The sequence below is a fragment of the Salvelinus namaycush genome, chromosome 37 (assembly GCF_016432855.1).
Source record: "Salvelinus namaycush isolate Seneca chromosome 37, SaNama_1.0, whole genome shotgun sequence".
Classification (NCBI taxonomy): domain Eukaryota; kingdom Metazoa; phylum Chordata; class Actinopteri; order Salmoniformes; family Salmonidae; genus Salvelinus; species Salvelinus namaycush.
Window position 1 is genome coordinate 26577576 of NC_052343.1, and position 21664 is coordinate 26599239.

Below are 21664 nucleotides of genomic sequence, written 5' to 3' on the forward strand. Positions count from 1 at the left end.
GTTTGAAGTGGTAACTACACAGCAGAAGGAATCACCTTATCCTTTCTAAGTTTTGCATCTTGCGCTCTTTGCTCCTGCATACACCCCCCCCCCCCCCCCCCCCCCCTTCTCTCAAACACCTCCCCTGTGTGTGAGAGAGATGGCAGATTTGGAAGTGATGGGAAGTCTAAATATAACATCTTGTGGTTTACCCACCCAGCCCATCCAGCCCACCTTCCCCTTGCCGCCCCCTAACCTTAAATCTGTGCTCAATCTGCGGTCTGGCTACCTATCTGGCTGCTGTTGTGTGTGACGTGTGTGTTACTGCAATTCACACTACCCAATGGGCAAAAACTGGTTGAAACGTTGTTTCCACGTCATTTCAACGTGGAAAACTAATTGGCTTAGCAAAAAATCATCAACGTAAAGGCATTTTCAATTTTTTCATCCAGTTTATAACCTAAATCCAATGACATGATGATTTTTTTTGTTGATTTCACATTGAATTCACGTTAGTTGACAACTCAACCAAATGTAAATCAATATTAGAAGTTGAACTGACGTCTGTGCACAGTGGGTAACCTTGTTGTTCACCTACAAAGTTAAAATATTGTTTTATTTTCCCCCAAAATCTCACTGAATTCAATTTCATTGAGCAAAGAATCAAATTAAGGATTTCCTTGCAGTTCAAATGCACTGACAGTAGTGGAACTAATGCACACCCTCACACAGTTGGTCCAGTAGTCAAGAGGAGTGTGTGACCCACCTGGGTGTGCTGAATCCAAGCCTACCCTTATAGACTTAATAACCTGTTACATGATGGAGGATCAGAGTTTCCACTGTCACCTCACTCTCTGCGGGGAGACACACACACACTGCAAATACACACACAATCCTTAACACACTGAAATATATACTGACTAAATAATTGCAATCCATTTCTCTTTCTGTCCATGTCCTGCAAGCCTTAGGTGATCTAAGACATTTCTGTGATTCCAGTGCCGAGGCCCCAGAATAGGACTTCCCCGCAGGTCCTCTAGTTCAGAGCCAGAGTGACAGGCAGCAATTACAGTCCTATTTATTCTCTACTAATCCTGTGGTCTGACACTGCTGTTAACCTCTTACATGCTGCTACACACTCCACATCTTTCCACATATACAACATCTCTTCACATCTCTCCACGTATACAACATCTCTTCACATCTCTCAAAATATACATCTATCCAAATATACAACATCTCTCCACATCTCTCCAAATATACAACATCTCTTCACATCTCTCAAAATATACATCTCTTCAAATATGCAACATCTCTCCACATATACAACATCTCTTGACATCTCTCTACATATACAACATCTCTTCACATCTCTCCACATATACAACATCTCTCCACATATACAACATCTCTCCACATATACAACATCTCTTCACATCTCTCTACATATACAACATCTCTTCACATCTCTCCAAATATACATCTCTCCACATATACAACATATCTTCACATCTCTTCACATCTCTCCACATATACAACATCTCTTCACATCTCTCCACATATACAACATATCTTCACATCTTTCCACATATACAACATCTCTTCACATCTCTCCACATATACAACATCTCTTCACATCTCTCCACATATACAACATATCTTCACATCTCTCCACATATACAACATCTCTTCACATCTCTCCACATATACAACATCTCTTCACATCTCTCTACATATACAACATCTCTTCACATCTCTCCACATATACAACATCTCTTCACATCTCTCCACATATACAACATCTCTTCACATCTCTCCACATATACAACATCTCTTCACATCTCTCTACATATACAACATCTCTTCACATCTCTCCAAATATACATCTCTCCACATATACAACATCTCTTCACATCTCTCTACATATACAACATCTCTTCACATCTCTCCACATATACAACATCTCTCCACATATACAACATCTCTCCACATATACAACATCTCTTCACATCTCTCCACATATACAACATCTCTTCACATCTCTCCACATATACAACATCTCTTCACATCTCTCCACATATACAACATGTCTCCACATCTCTCCAAATATACATCTCTCCACATCTCTCCAAATATACAACATCTCTCCACATTTCTCCACATATATCTCCACAGCTCTCTTATCTCATCTCAATTTAAGGGCCTGTCAGACCTCACCATGGTGAAGGTAATATAAGGTGTAACATTAACTATGTGGCTATCCTAAGCTGCTACCTTTTCCTGGAATGCAGACAGGAGTCTGGTTTAGGTGCTGAGCCCCATCTAGTGGTCAATGTGTAGATGACAGCTTGGTACTTACAAGCGTTCACTGCTTAATGTGTCTGAAGGGTAGGCCTACATCTCTCACAAGAGTATAGCTATACAGTCTCTTGTTATAGGTTTAAAGTATATAGATCTTTAATCTCTAGATTTAAATCCAAAGGTATGAACAAAGTTTTTTTGTATTCTGTATATAGTATTTGCTGTCTGCTAAGTAAACGTCTGAGAATAGCCTCAGAGTCCCTTTAGAATAGAGTAGAATGTACACAGTAAGTCTCTATACATCCCTCTAACAATCATGCATCCCTCCAAAGATCATGATTTGTTCCCTTCAGTACAATATTTAATTTCAGGCCTTAATGCAAATCACTCTGAGTGTAAATCCAACATTCTAATGCCTCACAATCCTCCAAAGGTGAAAAATAAATCAATCACCGCCAAACACAACATAGTGTGGAAATGAGACTCTTGAACCCCCTTGAACACAGATTAGATGGAGTGAGGGAGAGATAGTCAGGAGGGTCAGGCTGTGTATTAGACATGGTATAATCCTTCCCTGTGCAGGAGGATATTGATTTAGTTAAGAGCCGAGAGCAACAGTGATCCCAGCGTTCCCATCCACAGGCGTCACCTTGGATATGAGTCTGCTTCACCTCTGGAGGTGTTCAGGATTACCGGGCAGGACACACAAACACACATATACACACACGCGCACAAGCACACATACACACACACACTCTCTCTCTCTATTCTCAATGACACCAAAGACAAAACTGACTTTCTAAATGTGCTTTATTCTAGCTATCATCAAAAACATTCTTACTGTCACCATCATCATGGTCATCCTCATCATAATCAATAACATCATCATCAATAACATCATCATCAATAACATCATCATCAATAACATCATCATCATCATCATCAATAACATCATCATGGTTATCCTCATCATCATCAATAACATCATCATCAACAACTATCATTTCATTGATTTTGCTCAAAAGCTAAAGCTGTGATCACAAATAAAACATTTGGTCCTTAAATATAATCTAGGCAACATGGTATCAAGGGTTGAAAGAGGAATGCTCTGTTGCTACCCAGAGAAAACATCAAACAGCACTAGACATGACACCAGGACAAGGGAGGGAAGAAAGGAGGGAGGGATGGATGGAGGGAATGATAGAGAGAGATGGAGAGATACAGTAGAGAGAGGGAAAAGTCAGAGATGGAGAGAGGTAGAGAGCATCTGTGAATGTCTCTGGAACAGTAGTTAACTACAAAAGCTCTGTGAAAGATGAAAGAAGGATCAGACAGACAGAGATGAAAAACAGGATGAAAGCAGACAGGAGCCAGAGGAGGTGAGGAACGAGGGAAAGGGAGGGAATAGAGAGAGGCATGCATTTACAGGAAGCTAGGCAGAACAAATAAACCCACATCCACAGTTTACGAGGGAGCAGTATTAAGTGTTGCACCAAAAAACACAATTCAGTTCCAGAAGTTGTGTGAACATATTGGACCGAAGCTAAACACCACACAACTTAGACAACAAAACTACAAGTGGATCAATCGCTCCTATAGTTACTGATCAATATGATGATTAACTTTACAGTGATTAGTAATCTCATACTATGATTAATCATATAATGACAAAATATTACACTTTGGTGAAGAGCGAGAGGCAAAAGGGAGGTGGAGCTGGAAATCAGGAGGTGCCTATCTTATTGGTCGCTTTAGAATTGGCCAACTAACCCTCCTCCAATCAGCAGCAAGATGCAACAAACCCATTGCTATCTTTGTCGTCATCGTCCTGGTCTTTTCTGACAGCTGTATCGTCCCTCCCACTGTGTGCTGCCATTATCTTTCCACTTCATCTCTCTTGCTTGCTCCAACAATCACTGACACAGATATGTATCTATATGTTTGGACTTCAAATAAAAACTGTGATTCTACTCTAGCCTGCCCTAGTCACCAGAGCCATAAATATACAGAGTCTGCCGAACTCGGTTTGAATCTAGAATTTTGGCATGCCATGTTGGCAACAACAGTTAAAACCTAGTCGCAAGTCATGGACTGTTTGGAGGATAGTTTGTTGAACTCAAATCTGCAGTACCCTATTCCCTACAGTGTGCTACTTTAATTGGGGCATGGGGTGTTTTGTGACACAACCTACACAGTATATCTGGCCCGAAAAGTCCATCCTCCAATCAGATCATTTCCTCCAGGACCATCACATGTTGGCAGGCAGTTTTTCTCTCAGTCCCTATTAGTCTTTCCCTGTCTGAGCCAGCTACGGGTCCTTATTGCCCCCCTTGGGGGAGGCGGATGGGGCAGAGGTGGCTGGGGGGAAAGAGGTTTGAGGGAGGGAGGTGGCTGGGCCTGGGACCAACTGAGTGGGTGGGAGGGTGGTAGTGGAGGTTTGGACAGGTGTTACGGCTGTGGTCAGCTTTGGAGCATGACTGGTGTAAGGGGTACAGGTAGGTGTGGGGACAGGACCTAAAGGTTGGCTCTGTTTTGGGGTATGGGTTGATGCAGGTTTGGGGGTGGAGGATTGTTTTGGGGTATGGATAGGTACAGGTGGGATTGTGGGGGTAACAGAACATTTAGAAGTGGGTTTTGGGGCAGGTGTTTGGACTAGGGTTTGGGCTGCTGGGGTCTGTTTTGGGGTGTGGGCTGAGCCTTTTGTTGGGGCTTGAATTGCAGCATCGGAGGCGATGGGTACAGGAGTAAGAGAATGCTTAGATGTGGGTGTTGGGGTTTGGGTGGAGGTTTGAACAGGGGCTATATGTGGGGTATGTTTGGCAGTATGGGTAGGGGGAGGTTTGGGGGTTGGAGTTGAGGTTGGGGCCTGAGTTTTAGAACTGGTAGGTGTTGGGGTTAGAGTTTGGCTTTGCATAAGGGCAGGTGAAGGGATAGAGATAGGAGTGGGAGCTTTACTGGAAGAAGGGGTGGGAATCAAGGTTGAGGTTGGAGCTAGGGTGGGAGTGGAGGCTGGGGTGGGAGTGGAGGCTGGGGTGGGAGTGGAGGCTGGGGTGGGGGTGGAGGCTGGGGTGGGGGTGGAGGTTGGGGTGGGAGTGGAGGCTGGGGTGGGAGTGGAGGCTGGGGTGGGGGTTGCAGTTAGGGTTTGGCTTTGAGTGGGAACAGGAGTAGAAATAGGAGTAGGGGGACGATTGGAGGGTTGAGAGAGGGTAGGGGTAGGGGTACGAGTCTGGATAGGGGTAAAGGCTTTAGAGGGGGTAGGGGTGGGCCCAGATAGAGGGTAAGGGGAGGGGGGTGTAGGGGAGGGCTTGATTAGGGGGCTCTGAAGAAGAGTGGGAGAGGAAGGTAGGGAAGAGGAGGGGGGAGAGGGGGACGTGAGAGAGGACTTGCGCCCATGGGTTTGTGGAAGTGAGAGAGGGGCACTGACAGAGAAGGGAGGGGGAGTGGAGGAAGGAGAGGGGGAAGAAGAGCGAGGGGGAGGTGTAGGGATGGGTTTGGACCGAGGGGCTGAGGTGAGGGGGAAAGAGGTGGTTACAGAGAAGGGAGGGGGAGTGGAGGAGGGAGAGGGGGAAGAAGAGCACGGGGGAGGTGTAGGGATGGGTTTGGAGCGAGAAGTTAAGGAGAGTGGAGTAGTTCCGAAAGAGGGAGGGATGGAGCAGGGAGGAGGAGAGGAGGAACGAAATGGGGGTGTAGGGGTGGGTTTGGGGCGAGTGGTCAGTGGCAGTGTTGGGATGAGGGAGAAAGGAGTGGGAGCAGGGGAGGGGGTGGCAGAGGAGAGAGAGCTTTGTTTGGGGGAGGAAGTGTAGGAGGCCAGGGGAGAAGCTGATGTGGGTGTGGCTGCAGGTACAGCGACGGGATGTGTGTGTGTGGCTGTGTGTGTGTGTGCAGGGCAGTGTGTAGAGACAGGATCAGGGAGGGGCTGTATAGAGCCCAGGTTCTGTGCTTGTATCTGTGCATTGAAGGGGGGCATCTGTAACCGTTGTGCTGGGACTTGTACTGGTAGGGGAGTAGTCAACACCCCCACACTGCCACCCCTGGCTAGCTGCGTCCCAGCCAGGAATGAGGCTGGCAGCAGGTTACCTCCAGAGGCCTTCCGCTGGAGAGGGGGGTGAGGCTGCATGCTTGCCCAGGATCGATGAGGCAGGGTGGGCTGCGAAGCGGAGAGGAGCCTGGCCTCCTGGGTGAGCCTCCCAAGTGCAGGCAGGCCCTGGTTGCTGTTGCCTCCGTGACGAAATAGCGCCTCCTTGGCCCCATGCTGGCCAGCCATGGAACTGCAAGTGTCTGACATGACACTGGTGGCTGCAGTTGGATTCACGTGGTAGAACAGATGGGGTGTGGTGGCCCCTCCTACCTTGGGGATTCCTGGGGTTCCACCCATCACTGAAGAGTGTTCCGGGTGGAGGCGGACACTGTAGTGCAGGGTCTTTCCTAATTGGACCGACGTGGAGACAGAGGAGGCCGGTGTGGGTGGGGTTTGAGCAACAGGGGGTGATATCACACCTCCCGGGGGGGCCATGGGGAAGGGTGAGGGGGATGGGAAGGCAGGAAACCCCCCTCTAGGGGACAACCCCCCCATCCCTCCTACCCCCATCATCCCAATGAGGGAACTCACAGAGGGGCGCAGGGGCTGCAGGACAGGGGGCCGCGGGGGGGAGAGGGGGAAGGAGACGGAGGGCGATGGAGAGATGGAGGGGAGGAATATAGCGCCCCCTAGCGCATGTTGCTGCTGTAGCTGATGTTGAAGCTGCTGTTGCTGCTGCTGCTGGTGCATGAGGGCGATGGCCACGTTAGTCGTAGCGGCCGCCGTCTGGAGCGGAGCGTGGATCAGTGGAGCCCAGATCAGTGGGTGGGGCCTAGGGGAGACCGTACCACTTCCTCCCGTGGCACCTCCCCTTCCTGCAGCGGCAGCAGCGATGGCCTCCTGCATGGCTGGCATGCTGTCGTGTTTAACGATCTGCTGAACCAGCATGCTGTCACAGGAGCCCAGCCCCCCCATGCCTAGCCCCACCCCCCCTCCTCCTTGACCCCCACGCCCCAAACCGCTGCCCCCCGCCATGGAACTCGCCTGGGACGGCTTTCTCATCAGGATAGAGTTCTTCCTACCTGCAGAGGAGAACAAAGAAGAGAGAAGAGATTAGAATGAAACGATCAAAACAGAAACAAACTGATTGGGCGGATGGTTACTGTTCCTGTCTGACACAAATGGTGGAAAACAAGAGCAAGAAGAAAGTGGTAGAAACTAAAGTGAGGATCCAACAACACAGTTGTAACGAGGCTGACAGGGCTGAGTGGCTGATTTAAAGATCACAAACAGAACCAGGTATCTGCTCTAGCAGCTCTCCACGTTTTTCTAGCAGTTTCTCAATTCAATTCAATTCAAAGGGCTTTATTGGCATGGGAAATATATTTTAACAGTAGATAATAAACAAAAGTGAAATAAACAATACAAATCAACAGTAAACATTACACTCACTAAAGTTCCAAAAGAATAAAGACATTTCAAATGTCATATTATGTGCAAATAGTTAAAGTATAAAATGGAAAATAGTTTCTCTCTCCTTTAACCTGCCTTGAAGGGCTTCTGCAACAGAAAGGTCATTTACAAAGCGCTTTAGAAATAAAATCTGAATTGATTAAAAAAATGCTATTCACTGGCAAGATCTCTGCACAAAGCGCTATAGAAATTAAACTGAATTGAAAACTGAAAGTCATTGCAAGTAATGGACCGATTGGCAGGTGCTTGAGCCAATCGGGAGAGGATTAGTACCGATGCGGTCCAACCGGTCGACGGCCACCGTCTCGAAGGCCCGCCTCATCATGGGGTGTTCCTCCAGGACCTCGTTGAAGCTGTCCACACTGAGGGAGTAGAGACGACAGTACGTATCCGCTCTGACGCTCGCCGTCCTCCGGCCCCGAGTCAACAGACAGATCTCTGAGAGAGAGAGAGTGAGAGAGAGAGAGGGAGATGGACAGAGAGAGAGGAGGAAGGGCAGGTGTGGATAAACAGGGAGAAGGGAAGAGGGGTGAGAGAGAGAGAGAGAGGGAGATGGACAGAGAGAGAGGAGGAAGGGCAGGTGTGGATAAAGAGGGAGAAGGGAAGAGGGGTGAGAGAGAGAGAGAGAGGGAGATGGACAGAGAGAGAGGAGGAAGGGCAGGTGTGGATAAAGAGGGAGAAGGGAAGAGGGGTGAGAGAGAGAGAGAGAGGGAGATGGACAGAGAGAGAGGAGGAAGGGCAGGTGTGGATAAAGAGGGAGAAGGGAAGAGGGGTGAGAGAGAGAGAGAGAGGGAGATGGACAGAGAGAGAGGAGGAAGGGCAGGTGTGGATAAAGAGGGAGAAGGGAAGAGGGGTGAGAGAGAGAGAGAGAGGGAGATGGACAGAGAGAGAGGAGGAAGGGCAGGTGTGGATAAAGAGGGAGAAGGGAAGAGGGGTGAGAGAGTGGAAAAAATAAGAATTGTTGAAGAAATTGTGAAATTGAAGAACTGATTAATCTAACTCACAACCACACCTTTCCCCTTCCACTTCCCTTTTTCCTCACACTGTCCTTACCCTCACACCTCCCTCCCCCTTCTCCCTCCTCTCCTCACCCCCAAAGTAGGACCCGTCACTGAGTTTGGTCTCCCTGTTTCCGCGGGTGAGTATGCCGACTCGTCCGTGTTGAATGAAGTACATCTTGCGTCCCACTGTGCCCTCACGGATGATGAAGTCATTGGGCTGGAACACCTCGAAGCGAAGCTTGGTCAGCACTGCCGTCACAAAGTTAGGGTCCGCGTTAGCAAACAGCGGCATGTGAGCCACTAGGCTACGGCAGTTAAAGCTAACTATCGCCTGAGAGGGGGAGAAAGAGAGGGGGAGGGAGGGGGGAGGAGTTGGGAAGTGAGTTAGAATGCACAAGAACTGAATTGTATCAGTATGTTTTAATTTTCTTTAATGTAAAATGTGCTTGAGGCCGTTTGAATCAACTGATTTGAGCATTTTTTTTTTTTTTACGCTATAGCTAGCTTTCGTAACTTGTAACAGTGTGTGTGCGTGTGTGCCTGCATCCGTGGCTCGTGCGTGTGTCACGCCCTGACCTTAGATATCTCTGTTTTCTATATATTTTGGTTAGGTCAGGGTGTGACTAGGGTGGGTACTCGTGTTGTATGTCTAGGGTTTTGTATGTCTAGGGTTTTCTATGTCTAGGGGTTTTGTACTTCTATGTTGGCCTGATATGGTTCCCAATCAGAGACAGCTGTTTATCGTTGTCTCTGATTGGGGATCATATTTAGGCAGCCCTGTTTCCCACTTTCTGTTGTGTGATCTTGTCTATGTGTAGTTGCCTGTCAGCACTCGTTTGTATAGCTTCACGTTTTGTTGTTTTGTTAGTTTGTTCAGTGTTTCATTCTTTAATAAATAAGAATGTACGCATACCACGCTGCGCCTTGGTCCGATCCTTATAACGAACGTGACAGCGTGCGTGTGTGTGTGTGTGTGTGTGTGTGTGTGTGTGTGTGCGTGCCTCGTGTGTGTGTGCGTGCCTCGTGTGTGTGTGTGTGTGCGTGCCTTGTGTGTGTGCGTGCCTCGTGCGTGTGTGTGTGCGTGCCTCGTGTGTGTGTGTGTGTGCGTGCCTCGTGCGTGTGTGTGTCTTGTATGTGTGTATGTGTGCGTGCCTCGTGTGTGTGTGTGTGTGTGTGTGTGTGCGTGCCTCGTGCGTGTGTGTGTGCGTGCCTCGTGTGTGCGTGTGTTACCTCCTTTAGTGGTTCGCTGAGTTCACCCAGTATGTTCTCCTCGTCAAACATCTTGCCCTGGAAGCGATGCTCGTAGTACTCATGAATCCTCTGACGGACATCTGCAGGGAGCTTATGGAACGACATGTACTGCTCCACCTGCTTATACTGGAACACAACGTCAATACAATGTCAATACACCGGGAATACAACGATACAACGTCAATACAACGTCAATACAACGTCGATACAGCGTCAATACTAAGTCAATACTAAGTCAATACAACGTTAATACAACGTTAATACAGTGTTAATACAGCGTCAATACAAAGTCAATACAAAGTCAATACAAAGTCAATACAACATTAATACAACGTTAATACAGTGTTAATACATTGTTAATACAACGTTAATATAACGTTAATACAGCGTTAATACAACATTAATACAGTGTTAATACAACGTTAATAGTGTTAATACAACGTTAATACATTGTTAATACAACGTTGATACAACATTAATACAACGTTAATACAGCGTTAATAAAAGCACACATACACACACTATACTGCTTCACTACAGTATAATACACACTATACTGCTTCACTACAGTATAATACACACTATACTGCTTCACTACAGTATAATACACACTTGACTGGAGGAGCAGGAAGATTGTTTATGAGTGGAGTATGGTTCCTTTACCGTCTCCTGCCTTTGAGGAGTCATCAAATTAATTTGATGAATGGTAGGATAGAGAGAATAAGGGACAGAGGAATGAAGAGAGAGAGATGGAGGGAGGGAGGGATAGAGAGGGTCCTAATCTCTTACTTTCTCCTGGTACTGTCGTCGTGAGGAGTCCAGGGACTGTATGAGAGCGGTGGCATGGCCGATGAACATGGCATAGCAGGTGGCACCAATGATCATACTGAGCATGGTGAGCCACACGTCTGTCATGCCCTCTGGAGCCTGGGCACCGTAGCCAATACACAACATGTGGCTCATCGCCTTGAACAGGGCATAGGAGTACTGGATCCCCCACGTACCATTCTGGATGGAGAGAGAGATGGAGAGAGAGCCCACATGTTATTCTGGATGGAGAGAGAGATGGAGAGAGAGCCCACATGTCATTCTACAGAGGGAGTCCGAGAGGAAGAGGGAGAGGGAGAAGAAGGTGGAAGAGAGGGAGGGAGGGATGAGTGGTACAACACTAGTTAAGGTAATAGCTACAACCTAGGCTAAAACTGTGGCTGTAAAGTGCTGGGTAGAGTTGCTCATTGCTTTTCCACTTCCTGCTGTGTAAAACAGACTACTAACAGGCAAAAAGCTAGAGGAAAATAATAATAATAATAATAATAAAATGGCTCTAAAATATGTTATAAAGCCAGTCTGTGTTAGCCAATCATGCAATGAAGCATATTTAGTGTGTGTGTGACTGTGTTATGATTGCTTGTGTGTGTGTGTGTGTGTGAGGCCAATTACATCCTGTTCTGTTAAATGGTCCGGCGGGTGGCGCATGGCTTTCTCTGGGGGAAAACACTCAAAATCAGCTGGCCTAGCAACAGTCACCCCGGCAACCACTGAGGAAACACTGCCGAGACGGGAGTCAGCGAAACAGCCATGTGTGTGTGTGTGTGTGTGTGTGTGTGTGTGTGTGTGTGTGTGTGTGTGTGTGTGTTCATCTACTCCATATGTAGGATGTTTAAGTTGGGAGATGTTTATTTGTGTTGATATTCCCTTTTATTCCAACCAGACATGATGCTACATGAACCAATAAACTAACACAGAGAGCAAACAACGTCCGACACGAGGATACACTCACACACTCTCTCTCTCTCTGTCTACACACACACTCTCTCTCTCTCTGTCTACACACACACTCTCTCTCTCTCTGTCTACACACACACTCTCTCTCTCTGTCTACACACACACACACTCTCTCTCTCTGTCTACACACACACTCTCTCTCTCTCTGTCTACACACACACACACACTCTCTCTCTCTCACTCTCTCTGTCTACACACACACTCTCTCGCTCTCTGGCTACACACACAATCGGTCCACTACCCCGTAATCAGTTCACACACAAACACAATATCAATAATGTCACACACTGTGCACACAAGCCCTCCATTTGTGAGCGGGTCAACATTTCTCTCCATGTCTCAGTACCCATGTAACAAACTCACCACCTTGTTGTTCTTGGAGACCCAAAAGACAGACAGACAGACAGACAGACAGACAGACAGACAGACAGACAGACAGACAGACAGACAGACAGACAGACAGACAGACAGACAGACAGACAGACAGACTGGAAGACAGACTGGAAGACAGTCAGACAGACAGACAGTCACAGATAGACAAACAGTCACAGGCAGTCAGACAGACAGGAAGACAGACAGGAAGACAGATAAACAGACAGACACAGACAGACAGACAGACAGACAGACAGACAGACAGACAGACAGACAGACAGTGTAACTCACCACCATGTTATTCTTGGAGACCCAGCAGTCCAGGGGGAAGTCCTGCAGCATGGGAACCAGGAACTGTAGACATCCGTCCCAGTGGCACAGCAGCAGCATCATGCCTATCAGGTTGACTATCCTCACCATGGCACTGGCCAGGTCATAGGTCATATGGAAGATCTGGAGGGGGAGAGTGTGACATCACTTTAGTTTTTTGACGTCTTGCGCGGGCACCTTTTATGATAGTTGCCCCCCTAGCGGTCTCTCTTTCCCCTATACTACGCTGACCTCTCCTTTCCCCCTCTCAGCCTCTGCCTCTCTCACCTCCCTCTCTCCTCTCACCTCCCTCTCTCCTCTCACCTCTCTCTCTCCTCTCACCTCCCTCTCTCCCTCCTCTCTGGCATGTTCCACTGACTGCCCTCTAACCTCTCTCTGGAGGATGTAACCAGTGAGTTGTGACAGTGGTAGTAAGTCTCTCTTTCCCTCCCTCCCCTCTTTCTCTACCTCCTCTCCCCATCTTCCCAGCCTCTCACCTCCTCCCACTGGTGGATGTAGCGTATGAGTCGTGACAGGCGCAGCAGGCGTAGCAGGCTGAGGATCTTGGTGAAGCGTACGATGCGGAGGGCCCTGGCCGTCCTGTAAACCTCTGAGTCCAGCCGGGCCTCCAAGTCCACCATCAGGAAGATGTAGTCCACAGGGATGGACGACACAAAGTCCACCGCAAACCAGCTCTTTAGGTAGCGCTGACGGATAGCCCTGTGGTAGCATAGCATAATATAAAAGTCATTTCTATGGTCTCACAGTTAGCTTAGCATTCTGGTATTATTCCTATGGTCTCACAGTTAGCTTAGCACTGCATAGAACAACAGTTGATATTTATATGGTCTCACAGTTAGCTTAGCATAGCATAGACCAACATTGATTCCTATGGCCCCAGCAGTTATGATACTTCAGAAGAAATAACAAACAACTCCATTTATTCCAATTCTGGAAGAACACCACATAGGGAAGCATTGCCTCCAGCTCTGTGTCACCTTCACACACACACACACACACACACACACACACACACACACACACACACACACACACACACACACACACACACACACACACACACACACACACACACACACACACACACACACACACACACACACACACACTGACTTGGGGTCTAGCAGTATCTCGGTGCTGTCCTCCTTGACGATACCGGTCCTGAAGTTGAGGACCAGGTCAACCAGGAAGAGAGTATCAGAGACCACGTTGAAGATGATCCAGGGAGGAGTGTTCTCATCCTTAAAGAAGGTGATTCCTACTGGCAGGATGATCAGGTTCCCCATCATCAAACACAACATGATCAGATCCCAGTAGAACCTGGGAGAGGAGGGGAGGGGAGAGGTGGAGAGAGGGCGGTTCCCCATCATCAAACACAACATGATTAGATCCCAGTAGAACCTGGGAGAGGAGAGGAGGGGAGAGGGGGAGAGAGGGCGGTTCCCCATCATCAAACACAACATGATCAGATCCCAGTAGAACCTGGGAGAGGAGAGGAGGGGAGAGGGGGAGAGAGGGCGGTTCCCCATCATCAAACACAACATGATCAGATCCCAGTAGAACCTGGGAGAGGAGAGGAGGGGAGAGGGGGAGAGAGAGGTTTCCTATCATCAGACACAACATGATCAGATCCCAGTAGAACCTGGGAGAGGAGAGGAGGGGAGAGAGGGAGAGAGAGGTTTCCTATCATCAAACACAACATGATCGGATCCCAGTAAAACCTGGGAGAGGAGGGGAGGGGAGAGAGGGAGAGAGAAGGGTTCCCTATCATCAGACACAACATGATCAGATCCCAGTAGAACCTGGGAGAGGGGAGAGGGGGAGAGGGGGAGAGAGAGGTTTCCTATCATCAAACACAACATGATCGGATCCCAGTAGAACCTGGGAGAGGAGAGGAGGGGAGAGAGGGAGAGAGAGGTTTCCTATCATCAATACCAATGACATATCCCAATTGAACTCATTCCCTGTACTATATTTTTCACCAAATATCACACTCCTCTCTTTCTCTTTCTCTTTTCTGTGGGACTCCAGTTCTGGGATCATTAATGGAATGACAACTCTCACACACACACACCCGTCTCTCAGACAGTCTAGTTCCAGAGCCAGCGGTGGGTTTATAACCGTGATATTGAATAAAAGGATTAATAGAGAAACACTCTGGACAACTGCTGTGGGCGATCATGACGTCATCCTGACCTTGGAATATAGAGGTATGAGTTAGAAGGGAACAAATGAATAACATCACGTCCACATCACACTGTGGTAAACACACACACTAGAGGACACTACTATCTCACCCCCTAAACACTGCTCCCGCTAGTCTGGCAGAAGACACCACTATCTCACCCCCTACACACTGCTCCCGCTAGTCTGGCAGAAGACACCACTATCTCACCCCCTACACACTGCTCCAGCTAGTCTGGCAGAAGACACCACTATCTCACCCCCTACACACTGCTCAGGCTAGTCTGGCAGAAGACACCACTATCTCACCCCCCTACACACTGCTCCCGCTAGTCTGGCAGAAGACACCACTATCTCACCCCCCTACACACTGCTCCAGCTAGTCTGGCAGAAGACACCACTATCTCACCCCCTACACACTGCTCCGGCTAGTCTGGCAGAAGATACCACTATCTCACCCCCTACACACTGCTCCAGCTAGTCTGGCAGAAGACACCACTATCTCACCCCCTACACACTGCTCCCGCTAGTCTGGCAGAAGACCACTATCTCACCCCCTACACACTGCTCCCGCTAGTCTGGCAGAAGACACCACTATCTCAACCCCTACACATTGCTCCGGCTAGTCTGGCAGAAGACACCACTATCTCACCCCCTACACACTGCTCCGGGCTAGTCTGGCAGAAGACACCACTATCTCACCCCCTACACACTGCTCCGGCTAGTCTGGCAGAAGACACCACTATCTCACCCCCTACACACTGCTCCCGCTAGTCTGGCAGAAGACACCACTATCTCACCCCCTACACACTGCTCCGGGCTAGTCTGGCAGAAGACACCACTATCTCACCCCCTACACACTGCTCCCGCTAGTCTGGCAGAAGACACCACTATCTCACCCCCTACACACTGCTCCAGCTAGTCTGGCAGAAGACACCACTATCTCACCCCCGACACACTGCTCAGGCTAGTCTGGCAGAAGACACCACTATCTCACCCCCCTACACACTGCTCCCGCTAGTCTGGCAGAAGACACCACTATCTCACCCCCCTACACACTGCTCCAGCTAGTCTGGCAGAAGACACCACTATCTCACCCCCTACACACTGCTCCGGCTAGTCTGGCAGAAGATACCACTATCTCACCCCCTACACACTGCTCCAGCTAGTCTGGCAGAAGACACCACTATCTCACCCCCTACACACTGCTCCCGCTAGTCTGGCAGAAGACCACTATCTCACCCCCTACACACTGCTCCCGCTAGTCTGGCAGAAGACACCACTATCTCAACCCCTACACATTGCTCCGGCTAGTCTGGCAGAAGACACCACTATCTCACCCCCTACACACTGCTCCGGGCTAGTCTGGCAGAAGACACCACTATCTCACCCCCTACACACTGCTCCGGCTAGTCTGGCAGAAGACACCACTATCTCACCCCCTACACACTGCTCCCGCTAGTCTGGCAGAAGACACCACTATCTCACCCCCTACACACTGCTCCGGGCTAGTCTGGCAGAAGACACCACTATCTCACCCCCTACACACTGCTCCAGCTAGTCTGGCAGAAGACACCACTATCTCACCACCCTACACACTGCTCCAGCTAGTCTGGCAGAAGACACCACTATCTCACCCCCTACACACTGCTCAGGCTAGTCTGGCAGAAGACACCACTATCTCACCCCCTACACACTGCTCCGGCTAGTCTGGCAAAAGACACCACTATCTCACCCCCTACACACTACTCCCGCTAGTCTGGCAGAAGACACCACTATCTCACCCCCTACACACTGCTAAGGCTAGTCTGGCAGAAGACACTACTATCTCACCCCCCTACACACTGCTCCGGCTAGTCTGGCAGAAGACACTACTATCTCACCCCCTACACACTGCTCCGGCTAGTCTGGCAGAAGACACCACTATCTCACCCCCTACACACTGCTCCCGCTAGTCTGGCAGAAGACACCACTATCTCACCCCCTACACACTGCTCCGGCTAGTCTGGCAGAAGACACCACTATCTCACCCCCTACACACTGCTCAGGCTAGTCTGGCAGAAGACACCACTATCTCACCCCCTACACACTGCTCCAGCTAGTCTGGCAGAAGACACCACTATCTCACCCCCTACACACTGCTCCGCTAGTCTGGCAGAAGACACCACTATCTCACCCCCTACACACTGCAACAGGCTAGTCTGGCAGAAGACACCACTATCTCACCCCCTACACACTGCTCAGGCTAGTCTGGCAGAAGACACCACTATCTCACCCCCTACACACTGCTCAGGCTAGTCTGGCAGAAGACACCACTATCTCACCCCCTACACACTGCTCCAGCTAGTCTGGCAGAAGACACCACTATCTCACCCCCTACACACTGCTCCGGCTAGTCTGGCAGAAGACACCACTATCTCACCCCCTACACACTGCTCCCGCTAGTCTGGCAGAAGACACCACTATCTCACCCCCTACACACTGCTCCAGCTAGTCTGGCAGAAGATACCACTATCTCACCCCCGACACACTGCTCAGGCTAGTCTGGCAGAAGACACAACTATCTCACCCCCTACACACTGCTCCCGCTAGTCTGGCAGAAGACACCACTATCTCACCCCCTACACACTGCTCCCGCTAGTCTGGCAGAAGACACCACTATCTCACCCCCTACACACTGCTCCCGCTAGTCTGGCAGAAGACACCACTATCTCACCCCCTACACACTGCTCCAGCTAGTCTGGCAGAAGACACCACTATCTCACCCCCTACACACTGCTCAGGCTAGTCTGGCAGAAGACACCACTATCTCACCCCCCTACACACTGCTCCCGCTAGTCTGGCAGAAGACACCACTATCTCACCCCCTACACACTGCTCCAGCTAGTCTGGCAGAAGACACCACTATCTCACCCCCTACACACTGCTCCGGCTAGTCTGGCAGAAGATACCACTATCTCACCCCCTACACACTGCTCCAGCTAGTCTGGCAGAAGACACCACTATCTCACCCCCTACACACTGCTCCCGCTAGTCTGGCAGAAGACACACTATCTCACCCCCTACACACTGCTCCCGCTAGTCTGGCAGAAGACACCACTATCTCACCCCCTACACACTGCTCTGGCTAGTCTGGCAGAAGACACCACTATCTCACCCCCTACACACTGCTCCGGCTAGTCTGGCAGAAGACACCACTATCTCACCCCCTACACACTGCTCCGGCTAGTCTGGCAGAAGACACCACTATCTCACCCCCTACACACTGCTCCGCTAGTCTGGCAGAAGACACCACTATCTCACCCCCTACACACTGCTCCAGCTAGTCTGGCAGAAGACACCACTATCTCACCCCCTACACACTGCTCCCGCTAGTCTGGCAGAAGACACCACTATCTCACCCCCTACACACTGCTCCCGCTAGTCTGGCAGAAGACACCACTATCTCACCCCCTACACACTGCTCCAGCTAGTCTGGCAGAAGACACCACTATCTCACCCCCGACACACTGCTCAGGCTAGTCTGGCAGAAGACACCACTATCTCACCCCCCTACACACTGCTCCCGCTAGTCTGGCAGAAGACACCACTATCTCACCCCCCTACACACTGCTCCAGCTAGTCTGGCAGAAGACACCACTATCTCACCCCCTACACACTGCTCCGGCTAGTCTGGCAGAAGATACCACTATCTCACCCCCTACACACTGCTCCAGCTAGTCTGGCAGAAGACACCACTATCTCACCCCCTACACACTGCTCCCGCTAGTCTGGCAGAAGACACACTATCTCACCCCCTACACACTGCTCCCGCTAGTCTGGCAGAAGACACCACTATCTCAACCCCTACACATTGCTCCGGCTAGTCTGGCAGAAGACACCACTATCTCACCCCCTACACACTGCTCTGGGCTAGTCTGGCAGAAGACACCACTATCTCACCCCCTACACACTGCTCCGGCTAGTCTGGCAGAAGACACCACTATCTCACCCCCTACACACTGCTCCCGCTAGTCTGGCAGAAGACACCACTATCTCACCCCCTACACACTGCTCCGGCTAGTCTGGCAGAAGACACCACTATCTCACCCCCTACACACTGCTCCAGCTAGTCTGGCAGAAGACACCACTATCTCACCACCCTACACACTGCTCCAGCTAGTCTGGCAGAAGACACCACTATCTCACCCCCTACACACTGCTCAGGCTAGTCTGGCAGAAGACACCACTATCTCACCCCCTACACACTGCTCCCACTAGTCTGGCAGAAGACACCACTATCTCACCCCCTACACACTGCTCCCGCTAGTCTGGCAGAAGACACCACTATCTCAACCCCTACACATTGCTCCGGCTAGTCTGGCAGAAGACACCACTATCTCACCCCCTACACACTGCTCCGGGCTAGTCTGGCAGAAGACACCACTATCTCACCCCCTACACACTGCTCCGGCTAGTCTGGCAGAAGACACCACTATCTCACCCCCTACACACTGCTCCCGCTAGTCTGGCAGAAGACACCACTATCTCACCCCCTACACACTGCTCCGGGCTAGTCTGGCAGAAGACACCACTATCTCACCCCCTACACACTGCTCCAGCTAGTCTGGCAGAAGACACCACTATCTCACCACCCTACACACTGCTCCAGCTAGTCTGGCAGAAGACACCACTATCTCACCCCCTACACACTGCTCAGGCTAGTCTGGCAGAAGACACCACTATCTCACCCCCTACACACTGCTCCGGCTAGTCTGGCAAAAGACACCACTATCTCACCCCCTACACACTACTCCCGCTAGTCTGGCAGAAGACACCACTATCTCACCCCCTACACACTGCTAAGGCTAGTCTGGCAGAAGACACTACTATCTCACCCCCCTACACACTGCTCCGGCTAGTCTGGCAGAAGATACCACTATCTCACCCCCGACACACTGCTCAGGCTAGTCTGGCAGAAGACACAACTATCTCACCCCCTACACACTGCTCCCGCTAGTCTGGCAGAAGACACCACTATCTCACCCCCTACACACTGCTCCCGCTAGTCTGGCAGAAGACACCACTATCTCACCCCCTACACACTGCTCCCGCTAGTCTGGCAGAAGACACCACTATCTCACCCCCTACACACTGCTCCAGCTAGTCTGGCAGAAGACACCACTATCTCACCCCCTACACACTGCTCAGGCTAGTCTGGCAGAAGACACCACTATCTCACCCCCTACACACTGCTCCGGCTAGTCTGGCAGAAGACACCTACTATCTCACCACCCTACACACTGCTCCCGCTAGTCTGGCAGAAGACACCACTATCTCACCCCCTACACACTGCTCCGGCTAGTCTGGCAGAAGACACCACTATCTCACCCCCTACACACTGCTCAGGCTAGTCTGGCAGAAGACACCACTATCTCACCCCCTACACACTGCTCCCGCTAGTCTGGCAGAAGACACTACTATCTCACCCCCTACACACTGCTCCAGCTAGTCTGGCAGAAGACACCACTATCTCACCCCCTACACACTGCTCAGGCTAGTCTGGCAGAAGACACCACTATCTCACCCCCTACACACTGCTCCGGCTAGTCTGGCAGAAGACACCACTATCTCACCCCCTACACACTGCTCCAGCTAGTCTGGCAGAAGACACCACTATCTCACCCCCTACACACTGCTCCGGCTAGTCTGGCAGAAGACACCACTATCTCACCCCCTACACACTGCTCCCGCTAGTCTGGCAGAAGACACCACTATCTCACCCCCTACACACTGCTCCAGCTAGTCTGGCAGAAGACACCACTATCTCACCCCCTACACACTGCTCAGGCTAGTCTGGCAGAAGACACCACTATCTCACCCCCTACACACTGCTCCGCTAGTCTGGCAGAAGACACCACTATCTCACCCCCTACACACTGCTCCGCTAGTCTGGCAGAAGACACCACTATCTCACCCCCTACACACTGCTCCCGCTAGTCTGGCAGAAGACACTACTATCTCACCCCCCTACACACTGCTCCAGCTAGTCTGGCAGAAGACACCACTATCTCACCCCCTACACACTGCTCAGGCTAGTCTGGCAGAAGACACCACTATCTCACCCCCTACACACTGCTCTGGCTAGTCTGGCAGAAGACACCACTATCTCACCCCCTACACACTGCTCCAGCTAGTCTGGCAGAAGACACCACTATCTCACCCCCTACACACTGCTCCAGCTAGTCTGGCAGAAGACACCACTATCTCACCCCCTACACACTGCTCCGGCTAGTCTGGCAGAAGACACCACTATCTCACCCCCTACACACTGCTCCGCTAGTCTGGCAGAAGACACCACTATCTCACCCCCTACACACTGCTCCAGCTAGTCTGGCAGAAGACACCACTATCTCACCCCCTACACACTGCTCAGGCTAGTCCTGGCAGAAGACACCACTATCTCACCCCCTACACACTGCTCCCGCTAGTCTGGCAGAAGACACCACTATCTCACCCCCTACACACTGCTCCAGCTAGTCTGGCAGAAGACACCACTATCTCACCCCCTACACACTGCTCCAGCTAGTCTGGCAGAAGACACCACTATCTCACCCCCTACACACTGCTCCGGCTAGTCTGGCAGAAGACACCACTATCTCACCCCCTACACACTGCTCCGGCTAGTCTGGCAGAAGACACCACTATCTCACCCCCTACACACTGCTCCCGCTAGTCTGGCAGAAGACACCACTATCTCACCCCCTACACACTGCTCCGGCTAGTCTGGCAGAAGACACCACTATCTCACCCCCTACACACTGCTCCGGCTAGTCTGGCAGAAGACACCACTATCTCACCCCCTACACACTGCTCCGCTAGTCTGGCAGAAGACACCACTATCTCACCCCCTACACACTGCTCCCGCTAGTCTGGCAGAAGACACCACTATCTCACCCCCTACACACTGCTCCAGGCTAGTCTGGCAGAA

At 50.4% G+C, this 21664-nt stretch overlaps 1 protein-coding gene across 1 annotated transcript; it reads right to left on the reverse strand.

The window, feature by feature from the left end:
* Window positions 1-5231: 5231 nt before the first annotated feature.
* LOC120030936 (potassium/sodium hyperpolarization-activated cyclic nucleotide-gated channel 3-like) lies at window positions 5232-14867 on the reverse strand. The gene is made up of 11 exons (XM_038976440.1): window positions 13624-14867; window positions 12987-13209; window positions 12472-12633; window positions 10813-11031; window positions 10003-10149; window positions 8863-9103; window positions 8045-8209; window positions 6995-7380; window positions 6358-6904; window positions 5705-5784; window positions 5232-5426 (listed from the first exon to the last, which is right to left on the reverse strand). Exons 1-11 carry the CDS (start codon window positions 14052-14054, stop codon window positions 5232-5234), a joined length of 2796 nt encoding a protein of 931 aa, XP_038832368.1. The 5' UTR covers window positions 14055-14867.
* Between the last annotated feature and the right edge of the window lie 6797 nt (window positions 14868-21664).